Raw genomic sequence first — 18,683 nt, 5'->3', positions numbered from 1 at the left:
AATTCAGTTTTCCCGCTGTGGACTGGAGAGTTTCAGTTCTTTAAATATGAATGCACATGTTAAAGATTTGTTTTGTCTAAACACAAAATGAACTCACATGTTTTGAGGTGTCAAATTTTATTATGTTAGAAAAAGTAGTCTGAGCCCAAATTGGCTCTTCACACACAAAAGTATCACTTGGAACAATTTTTATACCTGACAAAAGGCCAATTTGGGTTCAAGTCATGCTTTTTCCGATGTAATAGAAATGTGAAACAGTGTTTGACAGTATTACTCAGCAATAACGGATTGTTTTTAAATCACGGAGCTGCTGCAGGAACCCTCAGGCCTCTTACTTCATTAAACCATCCGTCCTGAAGCAGCACACATCAAAGAGCTCCTACGCAGAGCTTGGGGTTAAAGGTCAGCAGCACTTTAGCTGGAGTCCAGGGCCCCTGAGGGGAAGGAGTTCGTGGTAGATTTAATTTAGGGGCCCCGAGGTGCAAAGGTGGCAAATTACAGCTACTGCAAACACCAGGTTGTATTTTCTCCTGGACAGAGTCTGCATCCACGTTATCTACATATCTGCAGGCAAGTAACTGCTGCTAGTTCTCTTTAGTGTCTCTCCTTAAAATGCTCGACCTCTGGGATGTCATGGGTGAACAGCGGAGGGCAAGTGCAAAAAGGAACAGAATGGTCCCTGTATTTACATGAGGTGTTGTTAATGTCACTTCTGTGCTCCTATTTGATGCAACCTGTCTTCTTTTTTTGACTCTCACAACTTCTTGTTAAGACGTACTGATAGACTGTATACTGTAAGTGATTCCTGTGCTACAGGATAAAGCTGATGTGTCCCTGCGAATGTGTTTGCTTATAGAGATAATAGAGACGAGACTAAAGGAGAGAGCCATTAGAAGCTGCTGCTCTTCATTCTGCTATAGTGACTTCTTCTTTTCTCTTCTGCAGCAGATTCTTCAGGAAGAACTCGCCTGTAAAGAGGAAAAAAAATAATTATTTAGTCTGACTCATGATCTAAATGAAAAAAATACTTTTACTATTACTTTTATGCATTAACAACAAACATGAAACTCTTTCTGTCGATATTTAGAATTTGGAATATAACAAACTCCAAAAACAAAACTTTATGTAAATGCCTTTATCAAATGTTTAATCACAACAAACTTTCAACATCAAATACAGCAAGTTCCCAGTTTTTTTAAAGTTAAGTGACAATTTTAATAAAAAAAAGAATAAATAACAGTAGCTTCCTGAGGTTTTACAAAGTGAAAGTTCCTCCCATGCTGACACTTTCTTTGCACTTTTTACTTTTTTTATCAGCGATCATTAAAATAAAACATAGATACAGATAATTGGCACCAATAATCAGCCATGCCAATAATCTGTCAACCCCTACTGTCTGTTATGTTTTGTGATACATATTTTTTATAGTGTGGCAATATAGCACTGGCTAGATGTAAACAGTGACCAGAACCTGCATGTTCTCTTTTAGTTTCAGATGATTCTTCTGTGTTTATGTTGTGAATGGAGAGCAAACTAAATCCTTGATTTTTGCAGAAGTTCGCCTTGGTCCATTATCGAGCAGCCAATGCAAGTTTAAGCCTTGATGGCAATTATGCAGTCAGTATATGTGCACTTTAAGTGTTTGTTTTTGCCACTAACAGGTTCAGATTGTTATTTTAAGTGTCTGGCAACATTATGGAAGGGATCCATACAGAAGTAGAATTTTTTTTTGGAGACAGTAAAATCCTTTCATTATTTCAATCATTATTACAAACCCACCAGAGAGAATTTTACCATTGTTTGACTCTGATGAAGTCGTGGTGCATGTCAAAATGTTAGTCATTTGCACCTTATTAAATATTTAAGTGAACTGTGTGCTCCAGTATTTTCTTTAGGTGCAGTCCTTGTGAAGTGGCCTATTGAACTGTTTGCTGTGAACTGTCAATCAGGGTCTGAAGCCCAAGAAATTCCTTCAACTGAAGTAATGTTATTAGGTATAGAATCTGCATATTTCACATCTAACTGTGGGAATTAATCATTAATTAAGGGTTTATTTCAACCAAACCAGAGTTGGTGAAAGTTGAACCAGGCCTTTTTGGTGAGTTTTGTTTTGTTTATGTCGACTTTGAATGAAGTGTGTTTCACGATGGTAAAATGCAGTTTGGTGGCTTTGGCTATCTTTTAGGGCTGTCCCAGGTTTCACAAAAGAGGTCTATCTCTGTAGGGATCCTTTCCATAATGTTGTCAGACACTTAAAACAACAATCAGCGGCAAAAAACACTTTTAGTGGACATTAAGTGATGGTGCAAACATGCTCTGAGTGGTTACATAACATGGAAATACAGGATCCGGGTAGGAAAATACCAAAGTTACCCTTTAAGCTATTACTGCACTCTCTGTGCAGTGTTTCACTTTTAATGACTCGCAATCCATAATATTTGTAGAATCGAAGAAAGTCATCCTACATGTCACTAAATTTAAGTAGGCTAACCATCACTTGTGCTTGTCAGAATTGTGTGAGATGGAGTGTGTTTCTCACCTGCTTTGTAGGAGGATCGCACCAGTGGCCCACTGGCTGTGTAAACGAAACCCATTTCATTCCCAACTTTCTCCCAGTGAGCAAACCTCTCAGGAGTGACGTATTCCTCCACCTAAACCCAAACACACACCCGCAGTGTGCAATAACGAATCAAATGTGCATTTTTCTTGTCATTTTGTTGTATCAGAAAATGAGAGTGTAATGTTCTTACTTTGAGGTGACGTTTGGTGGGTTGCATGTACTGGCCCAGTGTTAGACAGTCTACTCCTGCCTCCCGCAGCTCTGCAACATCACCACAACACTGCCGTCAGGAACTGTTAAACTTTGCATTCACATTTTTGGGAGAATTTCTATGTGCACACACCAGTCATGGTGTTGAGTATTTGTTGGTCGGTCTCGCCCAGTCCCAGCATGATGGAAGTCTTGGTAAGCAGAGTGGGTTTGACCTTTTTAGCGTGTTTCAGGACACTCAGAGACTGGTCAAAGTTTGCTCTGGGGTCGCGAACAAACCTGGACACAGATGGGGACAGATGGACATCCTGAGCAATTTAAATAAATAATCAAAAAAAAGGTAAATATAAACCCCTAAACTGGAAATATGTACCCATATTACCATTCACAGTTTAAAACTTTGGCTGTGTGTCTGTCCGATTTGCACCTCAGCAATTCATTTAGTATTTATACTGACAGAGATGGCCCTGCTGTGCCCCCTGCTGGTCAGTGTGTGTATTAATGGCCTGCCTCTTATGGCCGAGTTTCTTAAAGGGACAGTTCTGACTGACTGTGGATCCTTTTGTATCTTTATAATTTGTATTTTTGTATAAAGTCTTAAAGTCAGTATATCAAAATGATGTTCAAATGAATAAAAATGTGAAAAACAAAAAAATAATTTGATATCAGGTTGGTGAAAAAGCTGCAATTACAAATATGTCTAACTTTTTTCTTTTTTTTAGATTAGCACATCAAGAGTAAGACCACTTAGAGTGTGTGTGAAGAGTGTGTGCTCCAGGAAGGTGGAATCAAAGTATTTGGGAAGCCTCAAACTTCTGCATCGTTAAGTTTCTCTACAAGAGTCTCAGCCTCAAGAGGCAGATTCACTCAGAGCTGCAGTTTACCAGGTCAGTGTGAGAATGAGCTCTTTTTATTTATTTACTGGTGTTTTGAGCATCACAAGCTGAGTGCCATCTAGCTCCATTATATACTACTACTACTACTACTACTAATAATAATAATAATAATAATAATAACAGATAGGACTTCTATAGCACTTTTTTAAGTACTTAAAGACGCTTAAGAAGAGATGGCAGACATCTCTACAGCCGATACCTCCAACACTCTGCAACAACTCATACTAAAACTATCTAGACTATTAAATGTCACAACAAGTAAAAGGACAAATATGTATTTTAGATTTTTTGGGTGAACTGTCCCTTGAATGTGGAAAAAGAGAATAGATGCACAGCTTTTAACTTTAAGCATTTATCATCATGTTGAAAAAAATTACAGCCCAAACACAAAGAAGCTGGTAAAATGGAGGCCGGACATTGATGCTCAGTCGGTACCTTTGCAGCTCTCGCACCGTCTCCACATTGTGTGCGTACACATCCAGCCCTGACAGAGCGATCTTCTCCACTGCTGCCAGGTCACCGCGAAAATCAGGTGTCAGACATTCAACAAGGATCTGAGAGTTCCTAAAATGAGGATGACAAAAGTGCTTTTTTTTTTTTTTTGCTCAGACATTACAATGCAAGCACCCAAAGAATCCAAAGGAGATGAGAGGTTTTACCTTTCCTTCAGGTGTGAGACGGTCTTAGCAAAGTGCTCTGCCCCTCCATCAGCAAGATCTGCAAAAAGTAAATAAACAAAAATGCGTAAAAAATTACAGGCCATCGCTGCTGACAAAACTGTTCCAATATTTCTGAAAATGTGTCCTATTATTATGAATTTACATTTATTTTGTGGTCTTTTTTAAACCTTTTAAAATCTATTCAGAGGAAATGTTGTATTCTGTGAAAACTCTTTGGGGAAAATATAACATGTTATACTGTACTGAAAATATTTGCTGATTTACAGGTCACATGACCAACTAGTATAGAAAACATAACTGAGCTCAGACTCGGATCTGATAAAGAAGAGGGAACAAAGCACGGTACGTTAGGAAAGAGTTGTGCAAGGTGTTTAATTTTCATGGACTTAAACTGAAGCTTAAGGTCTGTTACACAATCTCTGTGTGTGTGTGTGTGTAAAAATCAAAGATTTATCACTAGCACTGGTGTAAAGTGACACCAGGGAAGAATGAGGCAGATACAGCGAGTTCATTTACCGTCTCTGTCCACTGAGGTGAGGACCACGTAGTCCAGCCCCCAGGCAGCGATGGCCTTGGCTGTGTTGTAAGGCTCGTCTGGGTCCAGAGGTGGAGGCTGACGCGCAGTCTTTATCGAGCAGAACCTGCACCCACGGGTACACGTGTCTCCCATCAGCTACGTACAAACAGAGAGGGGAATAAAGTTTGTTATATGCAGTGGTGGATGATTCTATTCTATTCTATTTTAATTCATCTGTTTTTGTTTGTCTTTTAGTTTACCTTTTATTTTTTTTTATTCTTTTATTCTGTCTGTTTGATTTGTATTTGGCATTATTGTTTGGCTCTTATTGTTATGTTACCTCTGCAAGAAGCCTGTGTGTTTCTGCTTTGCCTTTTGTTTGTCAAAGCATTTCTAGTTTTTAAAATGTGCTATATGTATATCTAAAGTTATTATTATAACAATAATAATAATTATTATTATTGTATTTTTTATTTGTATTATTATTATTATTATATTAGTACATTTACTCATGTATTTACTTAAGTACAAATTTGAGGTATCTTTAATCTCTTGCCACTTTACTTCTACTCCACTATATTTTAGAGGGAAATATTGCGCTTTTTATGTCACTGCAATTGTTTGATAACTTCAGTTACTACCTCTCTTAAAAATTACAAGTTTTGCACTCAAAACACATGAAAATATCCAATTGCTGCTGAAATTATAATTTGATTGAAAACATTTATTGGCAAATATATATATAGACTTACAGTCTATGGCTCTAACTCCCAAAATGAAGACTTTTTGTTTTTCATTTTAATTATTTTGATTTTTTTTCCTGCATTAAGTACTTTTACTTTTACTACTCTATGTATATTTTACTGATTATACTTACATACTTTTATTTTAGTTTTATTTTCTTTTTTTGCAATTCTCTTTTCATAGGTTTATGTGAACATACAAAAAATACACAACCAAATGAACATGAAGACCTTTCAATGCTGTAAAAAGGAAAAATATTAATAAATAAATAAATAGACAATATTTTAGTTTTCAATGCAAGAATTTTACTTGTAACACAACACGCAGCTACAACAGAGTCCCGCTCTTACCATGATGGTGGCCGTGGCTGTGGCGTACTCTCCTCCTCCCCAGCACTCCCCAATGTTAGGACACCTGGCCTCCTCACACACCTGAGAAAAACACACAAACACACACACACACACACACACACACACACACACACACACACACACACACACACACAAACACAAACACAAACACACACACAGTCGACACATATTCAGCAGATATTTCAAATATAGAGAGATCCCACTTAAAAAAGACACTTAAATTTGCAATTTCAAATAAAATGTTTTGTATAATAAGGCAGGCCGTTTTTTATCGAGGTTATAGAAGAAAATACGTTCTAATTATCATAATTATATATTTAAAATATTTTTACAGAACTATATCATTTTGTGAGCACTTGTTTATTCAGCTAATTTCTTTTATTTTAATTTGCCATATTTTTGTTTGTTTTAGGGTTGATTGTATTTTTCAAATTTTCTATTTATTTTTATTTATTTATTTCCCTAATTTCTGGGTAATTTTGTCTTAAATTGCTCATTGCTTTCTTTCCATGATTTGAAAGGAATCAAGCCAATTTGCCCAGGTTTCAAAGTCTAGAGTCTAGATAAAGTTAAACAAAAAAAGAAATGATGTGTAAAGACCCTGCGATCAGAGGTCACAGGCACGTCGTGGACCCACCGTGTGCAGGTTGAGGTCTCTCAGCGTGTTCTTCAGCTTGTTGTAGTTTTTCCCGATGGGGATCTCTGTCTTCAGCCATGGAGGGAGACGCAGCCTGTCCCAAAAACAACAGCAGAGCCATTCACTGAATGTATCTGTAGATCATGTGGAGAAAGTCTTCTAATGCTGAATATGTCACTAAACATTGATTCAGACGAGCAACTATCAGAAAAGACGTGTGAGGGTATTTCTGGGGAGCACGCTGCCTCTAACAGTTCCCCTTAAGAGTTCGACAGCAATTAATTCTATTTATTCATTGTCTCTTAATCTGTTGTTGGTGTTTTTTTTCTTTAATTGCAAACCAAAAATGAGATAGGAACAATGGATACAGGTCAGTTAACCCTTTAACACCTGGATCTACATCAGTTTTCCTGTGCTGCATTCAGAGGCCTTTCAAAAGTATTTAAAGCCTCTGAGACCTGAGAAAAAATGATTTCAACTCTTTCAAACACACAGAAAAAAAAACCATAAAGAGCAACTTTGTAAGAAATGTCCTGCAAATTGAAAAAATAAATAAATAAATGAATTTAAAAAAAAGTAAAAGATGACAAGATGATCTAAAAATGAATTGGATGGAATGATTAGATTCCATCCAATTCCCCCCCCCCAATGTTATTGAAAGAAATCAAGTTAATTTGCTTAGGTTCCAAAGGGTTAACAAATTACACAGGGGATAAGAGCGTTGATCTGGAGTGTGTGTGTGTGTGTGTGTGTGTGTGTGTGTGTGTGTGTGTGTGTGTGTGTGTGTGCAGTCCTAGCAGATAGTTTAGTGTGGTGGATTAAAGATAAAGAAACTGAGAAATGAGGAAATAAAAAAGATTTTTTAAAAACTCTTTTTAAATTTTGTGTTGTTGTATTTTAATGTTTTTGTCGTATTTTAATTGTTGTAATTTAATATTTTCGTTGTATCTTTATGTTTTGGGCTGCTATGGTTACTTAATTTTCTCTCAGAGAACAATCCATCCATCTATCTATGTATTTATCTATTTAGCTGAGACCACTTGGACTTGATGCTGAATCAGCTCAGCAGTCAGTCTGGCAGATAAGATTTGCTCTGCTCTGCTCTTTGAACCCTTGTGTTCACACTCTGCACTCACACAGGTTCTCCTGCTTGTTTCACACAGCTGTAACATCTGTGCAGCCTCACCTCTCTCCCTTCTCTCTCTTCAGGTTGCCTCTGTACTCCGCCCACTTGCTTTTCTCTGATAACTCCCCAGAGATGAAGTCTCCCAGATCAGGCCCGTCGTCACTCAGGAGCTGCTTCTTTCTGTTGGCTCGGTCTGGGGAGGATTTGGCCGCAGCTGTCAGACTGCTGGTGTAAACCTGCAGAGGAAGGACTGAGGGTTACTTCGGGTACTGACGCCCCTTACTGAAGTAAAAATATTGATACTGCAATGTAAAACACACCACTACAACTAAAAAAATCCTGCATTTGAAACCTTACTTAACACTAGAGCCTGACCGATATATCGGTCGACTGATATATCTGTGGACCGATATTATCAGCCGATATAAGACTTTTACAGACATATCGGAGCATATCGGCATCAGCGTATATTATTTCCAATATGCACTGATGAGAAAACGTTTTTTACAGACCATATGATGCAGAACACCATGTTTGGGTGGTTTAGAAATGGTCAGCAATTGGCTGATACTGAACAGTAGCTATTTATTTTATTGTATTTATTTATTTATTTAAATGGTCAGCAAAGATTTCAAAGGGCTAATCTACAGCACTGTGTCATATTTAATCAGATCAGAACATGTTTGTAGCGTGTCTGACCTGCGAGAACCACAGATCTCTAAAAAGTTCCATGGTGTCAGAAACACAGTCCTGTTTTCAGCTCTTTTGGTAATGCGTTTTACAGCCTAAGCATCGGCCAGCTTGTGCGTTTATGAGCGTTTATCAGCTGGTAAATCTTCATTAGGAACGTGTGACAACAGCTTCACGTAATAAATTTAGTTCTATTGCATATCACTAAAAACATATTTTTGTGCTGTGCAAAGGACAAAATAATGAAACTGTTTTGTTTGCCATTTTTACTGATACCTTCGCAAAGGGACAGTCTCATTATTAAAAAACACACCTCTGGTGTGTCTTAACAGTCAAGTCAAGTTATTTTTTATTTACAAAGCCCATTATCACAAATCACAGTTTTCCTCAGAGGGCTTTACAGCGTACGACATCCCTCAGTCCTTACAATTATGACAAAAAGGAGAGCGAAAGAAAGCAGGGAAGAGAGGGGAGAAATCTTACATCTATGGATGAAATGTTTCATTGCTCTGATGGATTAACGCACTGACATGAGCAAACTGAGGCAAATTCTCAGTCACTAACTTTAAATCCTGAGTCCTGAAACCCCTAAAATCAGACTGAAACGCTGAATTCAGGCTTTTTGAGTCTCTGTTCTGTTTTCAGGTCTGCGACAGCTAATCAAAGCAGGTTTTGAATGGTTTGTCCGGCTTGGGAAGCAAAGGAGAATTTTCTCAGTTCACACAGCAACACTTAATCTTTCAGGTCATCACAAACATTCAAAATCAACACATTTGGAGACACGTGTTTGTCAGTGGACATGAAGGGGATGTAATCTGTAAAGTAACTAAAACGATCGGACCAATGTAGTGGAGTAAAAGGTACAATGTTTATCTCTGAGATGTAGTGGGGTAGAAGTATATAGTTGCTTAAAATGGAAACACCCAAATAAAGTACCAATAGTTTGTACTTTACAGTAACTACCTGAGTAAATGTAACCAGTTTACATTCCAGAAATGTCCAGGAGTCTTTTGGCGCAGTCACGCACTGTCATAATGTACCATAACACTAATTTGGGAGGTTATAAACAGCCTGACTGTCTCTCCAGCTGACTTACAGAGCACAGACTGCGTACTTTGAGGCCCCTGACCGGGCTAACAGCGGTTAACATGGCCGTTAACTGATCACGCACATCTTCTGTTATACTGAAGAACGTGCGCGCAGAGTAAATACTCACATGTGGGATACATCTGGGACTCAGCCAGAGATGGTTTGTGGAGAAGCGACCGGCGACACAACAACTTTGTTTGAGCAGCGCCATGACTTTAGCTAACAGGAGACTGTCATTGCACAACAAGAGTCGGCGAGCGGCTGCTTTGGTCTGCTGCTGCGTTCACGTAATTGACGCAGGGTCGGATAATAGCACATCTCGTGTTAAAGGCGTGTCAAAGGTTATTACTAAGTAGTTTTTTAATTGTTAGTTTGTTTTTACTTACAAGTAATTTCCCCAAGTGTTTGGACCATGCGATGAGGGTAAATAAAAAGGAAGGTTAGGTACTACAAAAAACATAGATATAGGATTGAAAAAATACATTAAGATCTGAGAACAATAATTAAAATTAGGCAACATTTTTCAATAAATAAACTTGGGTAACAACAGAAACAAGTGGGTGATATAAGTACAAAGTAATAGAAAATAGAAATACTCACGTAGATTACAAGTGCCACAATTTTTTCCAAGTTTTATTGATATTTACAAGAACATTTGAAAATCAGACAGCACAACAATAATTCGCACCTTATGCAAGCTCTTTAAAACTTTACTTAAGTACAGTGCTTGAGTAAATATAGGTAGTTACTCAATTTCCGCCACTGGTTATATCAGCAATAAAACTGAATGTTTATTTATTATTATTAATTATTATTGTTAGTAGTAGTAGTTCTTTATTCATTTATTATTATTATTATTATTATTATTATTATTATTATTATTACTACTATTATTATAAGTAGTAGTAGTAGTGGTAGTAGTAGTAATAGTCGTAGTATTTATTTATTTTAACAATCACAATTTCACGATATAGCCCCCACGATATAGTCTGGCGAGCTGTCCAGGGTGTACCCCGCCTTCTGCCTGATGACAGCTGGGACAGGCTCCAGCCCCCTCGCGACCCTTGCGAGGACAAGCGGTTACGGAAAATGACTGAATGAATGAATGAATTTCACGATCACTAACTGGAAAGTAAAATTGAGAAAGCTGGTGTGAACGCCCCCCCCCCATCAGCTGATTGTAATTACAGTCTTTACGAGCTATCATGAACGCAGCACAGCTAAATCGGAAGAAATGTTAATATCTATCCGATAAATAAACCTCTGTATGCTGGTTGATATATTTGTTTCCAACTTTCACAACTACAATATTTGTTTAATTGCCACATTTTTTCTCATAACTGCAACAGACATGTACAACGAAAATAATGTTGACGCTCCTCGACTGTCTAGTAATGCCTGATGATGAAGCGTGCGTGCTCTACAATTGCGTCGTGACGTCCTTCCGTCCTCCTTTCCTCTGCTACCGGCGAGGTGAGGATAGGCGAAAATCTGTTTCTGGGGTTTCATCTAACTCCATCTGTGTCAATTAAACAAGTTTTAGGTTTTATTTTTTAACCACCAGATGCGTACCGTATTGTGTTACACCACATAACCTGTATTTAGTCTTTATTTTATGTTTGTTGAGAAATATGTTAGTTGTTGTTCCAGTGATTCCGCCGTCTGACTGAGGCCTGACTCTGACGTTAGCTAATGGCCGCAGCGGTATTAACTGTATTATCTAGATTACATGTAGTTCCGCTGTTAATGACATCGTACAGGGTGTTGTCTAATTGTAAGTTTACTGCGGTAACCATGAGTGACGCCGGGTTCGCAGCTTAATGTAGCTTCTGCTAGCATTAGCGCTAAAGCTAGCTGTGGAAACGCAGTGTGGCTGTGCTCAGCTAGCTGTGCAGGCACTGAAAGCCAGTGTCCAGCGACACACCTGCCGCAGTGTGACTAGAAATGTGTTGTGATGTGAACCCGAACATTGACATGTAGTTGTGTGATGAACGACATGCCGGGTCAGCCCAACTTCGCATCTTTGAACCTGAACTTCAGCATCAGTGTTGAGTTTGTAAAGTAGAGCTGTCACGCATCTCGGGGACCGCAAACAGACTCCAGAGCTTCAAACACAGCGTGTCTTTGTCTCCTCACAGAATGAAGACCATTCTCAGCAGTCAGACCGTCGACATCCCCGACAATGGTAAGAAATCAACTTGTTTTGCACACCATCATAATCCTGATGATGCTGTGTTTGATCTTATGTATGTGGAGAGTGGCGTCTTAACCCTGTGTGTGTGTGTGTGTGTGTGTGTGTGTGTGTGTTTCTGTGCAGTCGAGGTGAAGTTGAAAGGACGGACAGTAATTGTCAAAGGGCCCCGTGGCAAACTCATCAGGGAGTTTAACCACATCAACCTAGAGCTCAGTCTGCTGGGCAAGAAACAGAAGAAGGTAAGATCTGACATCATGTAGAAAGTAATGTATTACGTAGGTTTTGATAGATTATCAGCCTGGTCAAATTTGGCATGTTGCCGATTATCTGGATCATCAGCGGTTCATTTTAATGATCATTTTTAAACAAATTTAAAAGTGTCATCATTGGAGGAGCTTTTACTGTGCAAAACCTCAGGGAGCTATTTTTATTTTTTAATTTGAAGTTCTGCTTGACATAATAAATCAGGTTGCTGGGAACTTTGTGTATCTGATGTTCAAAGTTTTTAGTATTTGTTAAATGTCTTCTAGAAGCATGTAAACCAGGCATGTCAAACTGGTCCACAGGGGGGCCGGTGTGGCTGCAGGTTTTGTTTCCAACCAAGTAGCAGCACACCAGACTTGACTCATTTAATCAACTGATCTCCGTCTTCAGACAGTTGATTGGTCAAACTGTGTGCTCTTGGTTGGTTGGCACAAAAACCTGCAGCCACACCGGCCCCCCTGTGGACCAGTTTGACATGCCTGATGTAAACAAAGTTGTGCTGCTTTCGGACTCCTTTCACACGTGTCTAAAGTCTTTAAACCCTCAGCTATTTAGTGCAGATTCTTTCAAGATCATGGTAAAAAAAAAAGTCAATGTGCATCTTGGTAATTATGTTCTACAAATTGCGAAACATAAGTAGATTTAGAAAAATTGTTTTTAAAAAGCTGAGGATAATGTCTTAAGCGTCAAGAAACAAAATGGAAAGCTAGGTTATTATACAGAAATTACAATTACATATTGTTATAAAATTATTGTAACTTATTGTTATGCACCATAACAAAGATAACGTCTTTTGTTTTAAACTTCTTTAAACAGATTTTCAAGTAATTCTTGCATTTATTTATTTTTTTGCTAATTTTTGGGCATTTTTTTCTTTCATTGCCTTCTGTTTTTGAAAGAAATAAAACCAATTTTCCCAGGTTCCAAAGGGTTAATGAAGTTATACATTTGAGATATTAATAAATCCTTATTTTAGCTGTTAATCGCAGCCCAATTGGAGCAGATAGGGACATATTTAGAGTGAAAAACATGTGACTTGTCTCATTACAAGGAAATGGAGAGAACAGCAAGGATCTCTTTTGTCAATGCAACAAACTTTTACTGTATTTTTTTAGATTGTTAAATTACTTTTTTTGTCTTCAATGAATTTAACCTAAAAAAAAACAGAATTTGCTAAAAATGTCCAATACAATAGCCCAGCGAAGTCTGTGATGCCCATATCCAAAAGATTATTTAAAATTTACCTCATTAAAAAGGAAGAATATTGAAACGAGATGAATGTCATCAGTTGACAAATTTGTGACACGATGATTTACCAAATTGTTGACTAAGTTTTCTGTAATGGAGCGGTTCAGCACTGGTGCAGTGTGGTAAAGTGATGTGTTCCTCAGCTTCGTGTGGATAAATGGTGGGGAAACAGGAAGGAGCTGGCCACAGTCCGCACCATCTGCAGCCACGTCCAGAACATGATTAAGGGAGTCACACTGGTGAGTCTGCGCTTTCGTTTGTCTGATGCTGCCGGAGTTATTGATAAAGGCTGATTGTGTCGATGTCAGACTGCTTTGATAGCTCTGTGCGCAGCCTGTGTGGTGGGATCAGTGCGCTCTATAGTCCCAGTTTTTGTTCGGTGATGCTGGTTATTGTTGCCTTTATGTTTCGGCTCAGTGCCTCTCTCGGTTCTGTCTGTCTGCAGGGTTTCCGGTACAAAATGCGTTCTGTGTACGCCCATTTCCCCATCAACGTCGTCATTCAGGAGGGTGGAACTCTGGTGGAGATCAGGAACTTCCTGGGAGAGAAGTACATCCGCCGTGTCCGAATGAGGACAGGTGAGTCTTCTGCGAGTCAGAAAAATTGTAGTTAGGAGCAGAGATGCAAAAAATAAAAAAACGAAACAAAAAAACTCCTGTTTTCAGCTGGTTAGTTGGCTAGCGTGTGTGCTAGCTTACAGTACATCTTGTCTGTCTGGTTTTGCTGAGCTAGCTGAGAAGTGCATGTCTTGATCTCAGTGTTTCTGCTTGCCAGTCACTTCAGGGCTGTGCTTGTGACTTTGGTCTTGATAAGTGACAGTGAAACACAACGATATCATGTTTGATAAACGCCAACAAGCAACAGTGTTTCTAAACTGCGACTCAGGTGAGAGAGCCGGGGTGTCAGTGCAGGGATGCAGGTCGAAAGCCTCCTGCAGACTGAGAGACGTTTGCAATCTTATCAGTTAAGTGCAGCCACACTCTGCGACATGGATCGTAATAAACTTCGGTACGGCCTAAAGTTTGATGTATGCAGACTGTGCGATGACATCACATACTGAATCGCAGGCTACGACCTCCGTCCAACTAAGTCAACACACGCAAACAAAACGTCGTCAGTGTGCACCATCGAGCTACACTGCTGTAGTGATGAGAGCGAAATGTAAACAAACATGAATCGAGCCATAGTGGCATTAATGTGTCTGAAGACGAGGAGGAGACTGTGGATGCGGTTGTGGCTGTCTTTGATGGCAAGACAGTCACAACGGCCGTCCTTGATCCTCTGTTCTATGTAGGACCATCGTTAAAGAGCCACGACCCAAGATTTCCCCACGTTTCTGTCATGACGGTTATCTTTTGTCCTGGACAGCCCTAAATTGTACAGTGTATAACTGGGCTTAAGGTGAGGTCTTCATTTAGGATCCTTGTGGTCTGAGCAGAGATGCCGCTTGTTTTTTGTGTTTTTCTTGACTTCATGTAATGCTTTTTTTTTCCCCCCTCCACCATACACATTTTCATCCCTGTACAAGGACTTTTGAAGAAGAATATGACGATATTTTTCTGTAAAAATTCAAGTTCATAGATGTGGCATAAGAGTGGGAGTAAATTTAAGCTTTGTGGGAAGTATGGCTGCATATATTTTAGGATAGTTAGTGTTATGCTACTTTGTATGTTGGGGGATGTTTATGAGCAGAACGCTGAACCTTCAGTGCGCTCGCTTTACACAGCAGCTCCATCTGTGGCGCGCTTTATCTTTCAGTGCAGTCTGTTTAACCTCTCAACTTTATTTGATTTGTGACCGTCATTGTATCACATTGAATAATCACACAGTGGAAACTTTTGCACACAGATAACCTTTACCAAAATGTTAAAGTTCACTCTTGATGACACTTCAGGCGATCAGTGTGCAGTTTTTGTTCTGCATCCCATTGCATATTAAAATGAATTGTGTCGTTTTGTCCCCCGTCTCCCAGGTGTGAACTGTGCCGTCTCCGCTGCCCAGAAGGACGAGCTGGTGCTGGAGGGTAACGACATTGAGCTGGTGTCAAACTCAGGTACACTGTCCGCCTTTCTCCCTACATCTGTTCTACATCAGTTATTTTTCTCCACATTAAAGCAGAAGGATTAATAACACCACTGCTGCTCCATCCACACGCCCGAACCCGGCCGTTAAAACTCTCCTCAGCTAAGATGATGTGGGGATTGTTTGGCATTATTCCATGAACAGGATCCCTGATAGAATCAGTTCGGTTGAGGCATGCTGCCCTGAAGCCTGGCGTAATAATACTGTGAAAGACGGAGCAGGAAATCTGTTGGTAACATGTGGTTGGCAGATTGGCGAGTACCTCTCCCTCTACTCTGTAGACGTGGTAAAGTTTTTGTAGTCGACCCTGTTAAATTCTGGTTCTGTATATAGCCCCCTCTACCTTTCTACAGAACAAACAGAATATTCACCCAAACTGTCAGCACAGGTCTGACACTTCATTTTTCTGCCATATGGCAGCAGGAAAGCTTATCCTGCCATATACAGCAGAAGTCTTCCCCATTCCCGCTGGAGGTGCTCTGATAGTTGATTCACTGCTAGATGCTGTGAAAAGAATAGCAGCCATTATATGGCTTATTAAGTTAACCCCAGAAGTTGGTACTAAAACATTCATTTTAATTGAACCTATACAGGTATACTAGTAATGCGTTTTCATTTCAAACAGTTACGGCGTATCAGGGCTGGGCGATAAATTGATTTTAATGCAAATTGTGGTTTAGGACAATTTTTAAGATAAAAATCTAGATTTTCTCTTTAACTTCCTTGGCTGCTCTCTTTGGGCTTCTGTAGTTCATTGTAGGCTGCACTCTCCTCTTATGTTTACCTCTTACAGATTCGCACACTTGACAACATAACAAAGCATTAATATCAATGAAGACCACGTTCCCAAAAAAGGCCCAGTCTCCTCAGTCATTTAGAACTCATTCAGCATCGTGGTGTCAAACCACAGCATGCTGCAAAGTTTGTTTAAAAGCTGTTGCAAATACTAAAACATCACGACTGACTTATTTCTACCTGCAGCCCAACATTGTGCATATTAATTGTATGTATTTTATACATAGTGTTTTTCAATGTTTCTATTGCATTTATTAAATTCTAGATTTTTTTTTCTTGTCTGTGCATCAAAACACAAAAGCAAAGTTTTATCTGGCAGTAAAGTGAATCCTAATCAACAGAACTTGATTGTGAAGATGACTGAATTCTCAGGTTCCCAAATTTTTTTTGGATTGATGTGGTTTATAATGAAGCAAAATGGGAAAGGTCTGTGTGAAAGGTTAGATGTGTGATGAGTTATGAACAGAAAAGCTAGAAATGAATAGCTTTTATTGCCAAAGGAGACAAAGAAAAACAATATTTTACCATGAAAACAAATCAAAGATGAAAAACAAAAATAATTTGGCTCAACAAAATGCCTCAGCTATCACTCACTGCAGTTATCGGTCATGTTAAGATTTGTCTACATTACATATATTTAACAAAAGTCACTATCACTGCACCTCAGTTAAGTTTGTGTTACTACTTTTTACCATTTCCCGTGTCCACCCCCCACCTCCCACGTTAATATGTGTCACCCTCCTCACACAGTCGTGTCTGTCACTGGGACTGTGACATATTTGTTTTTCGGCTCTGTACTCAGCACATTGGAATAAACTGACTTTCACTCAAGTCTCAGGCACAGTGTCCTGATGCAATAGAAGAAATTTCTATTGACATTTTTGCTAATTCATTTTATTTATAGTGGTGATTATTGGATTTTAAGCACTTTTCATTGTCTGTCTGTGTTGGATTCCTCATCTACTGCAACCTAAATCTTCTGCAGGTACAAATACAGAAACCTGAAACAAAAGCTGAGATAAAAACAGTCGAGTGGTTTAGTCACCTGAGCAGATATTGAATTTGAGGAATTAATTGCCTGTACTGTAAATGAGTGGTATAAAGGTGATATCGAGACGTCATTATTTCATTACATGCGTTGTGTCTCCAGTGCTCCTCCCTCAGCCTGATCTCTCCTCCTCTCCCCTCCTGCCTCCTCTGTAACTGTTGTGATCCTGTGTGTGATGTGATGTGATGCTCACCAACCCAACCTCTCTGTGTTCCAGCTGCTCTGATCCAACAGGCCACCACAGTCAAAAATAAGGATATCAGAAAGTTCTTGGACGGTATTTACGTGTCTGAGAAAGGAACAGTAGTGGAGCCCCCTCAGTAAAAGTTCCATCTGCACTCGTCGAGGTTAGACAATGCCGTCGAAGCCTTCCTCATGGCCTCTTCTTATTCTCTGCATGCTCCTTCCACTGTCTGGTGTCTTTATGGCGTTACAAAGACATTTTTTGTCTTAACTGCTTTGTTTCCTCTGTTACAGGATGTCTGCTATTTTATTTTTGTAATGCAAACATGTTGTATTTGAAAGTTGCGTGGAGTCAGGTCTCGACGGGCTGTTTAATCATAATCTGCTTATTCCTAGGATTAATCATGATGTGTATGGCAGAAATGAAATGATTACTAATTATAATTTTAAAGAGCCAAAGCTAGAACAAGCAGATGGTTAGTATTTCTGCTTTAAAAATGATTAATTTTCTGTTTTGATTAAACGTGATGGTTCTATTTATTATTCCCATTTCCAAAAAATACAATTCTCATCTCAACAGAGATACTGAGTTGTGTCTCATTTCTTTAATAAGGAAACGGCAGTTGCACGAGCACTCTTTAGTTGTTATTTTAGGAGCAATGCATTTCCAAAATGTAACATCTTTGTTCTTGTTAGTTGCTTTTAGACGTCTGTCTGCCAAATGAGCGTAATGATGTATCACTAAATGGCAGGTTAGAAACCCGTGTGGGTTATTAATGAAAAGTTCAGTTTTGAGCACAGTTTTATGAAATCATTCATAATTAATACAGATATGCTTCTACTGTCATGCTAATATTGAGCTGTGTGTGTGTGTGTGTGTGTGTTTGTGGATTTCAGTTAAATGTCTTTAATACTAACAACAACTTGCCTGTAAAATCTGAGTAAATTAATATTTCAACATTTCCTTTTTCTTGAGACGCAGAATGCCTTCTTTAACAGACCTTATGTCGGGCCTCAGTAAAATCTCTCTTCTGTTTTTCAGCGGCTTTGATCCAACAGGCCACCACGGTCAGAAAGAAGGACATCAGGAAGTTCCTGGACGGCATCTACGTCAGTGAGAAGACTACTGTGGTGCAGCAACAGGCCGAATAATTTTTCACCATGTCCTGATATGACCAATAAAACATCCAGTTTTTCCAGTGAATTTGTCCTCTGCTTCTTTCTGTCACTTTTTATTAGACTCAGGGCGATCACGACACTTTCAGAATAAAGTTGGCACAGATTTTAATGTGTGAATAACGTTAAACAAAATTACAGTAAATGTCAAGATATTGGTTCCAAACCCATGG

General features: G+C 39.0%; 2 protein-coding genes across 3 annotated transcripts; one reads left to right on the top strand and one right to left on the bottom strand.

The window, feature by feature from the left end:
- Positions 1–100: 100 nt before the first annotated feature.
- On the bottom strand, positions 101–9,806 carry lias (lipoic acid synthetase). The gene is made up of 11 exons (XM_042485281.2): positions 9,648–9,806; positions 7,802–7,977; positions 6,616–6,709; positions 5,958–6,038; positions 4,863–5,019; positions 4,326–4,383; positions 4,102–4,230; positions 2,904–3,049; positions 2,751–2,821; positions 2,540–2,651; positions 101–968 (listed from the first exon to the last, which is right to left on the bottom strand). Exons 1-11 carry the CDS (start codon positions 9,729–9,731, stop codon positions 907–909), a joined length of 1,170 nt encoding a protein of 389 aa, XP_042341215.2. The 5' UTR covers positions 9,732–9,806; the 3' UTR covers positions 101–906.
- A 1,737-nt stretch (positions 9,807–11,543) lies between these two features.
- On the top strand, positions 11,544–18,538 carry rpl9 (ribosomal protein L9). 2 transcript variants are annotated; one of them, XM_042485356.2, is made up of 7 exons: positions 11,544–11,705; positions 11,838–11,953; positions 13,370–13,465; positions 13,672–13,804; positions 15,199–15,279; positions 17,369–17,498; positions 18,377–18,538. In XM_042485356.2, exons 1-6 carry the CDS (start codon positions 11,660–11,662, stop codon positions 17,473–17,475), a joined length of 579 nt encoding a protein of 192 aa, XP_042341290.2. In that variant the 5' UTR covers positions 11,544–11,659; the 3' UTR covers positions 17,476–17,498; positions 18,377–18,538. The 2 variants fall into 2 exon arrangements, with proteins under 2 accessions (XP_042341290.2, XP_087931519.1); XM_088075393.1 differs by lacking the exon at positions 17,369–17,498.
- The last annotated feature ends 145 nt before the right edge of the window (positions 18,539–18,683 follow it).

Source organism: Plectropomus leopardus, chromosome 3 (genome assembly GCF_026936395.1).
Source record: "Plectropomus leopardus strain MGB_pleo_1.0 chromosome 3, ASM2693639v1, whole genome shotgun sequence".
NCBI classification, from domain to species: domain Eukaryota; kingdom Metazoa; phylum Chordata; class Actinopteri; order Perciformes; family Serranidae; genus Plectropomus; species Plectropomus leopardus.
Note: the sequence above shows the minus strand (reverse complement) of the source record. Positions and strands in the feature narration are given on the sequence as shown.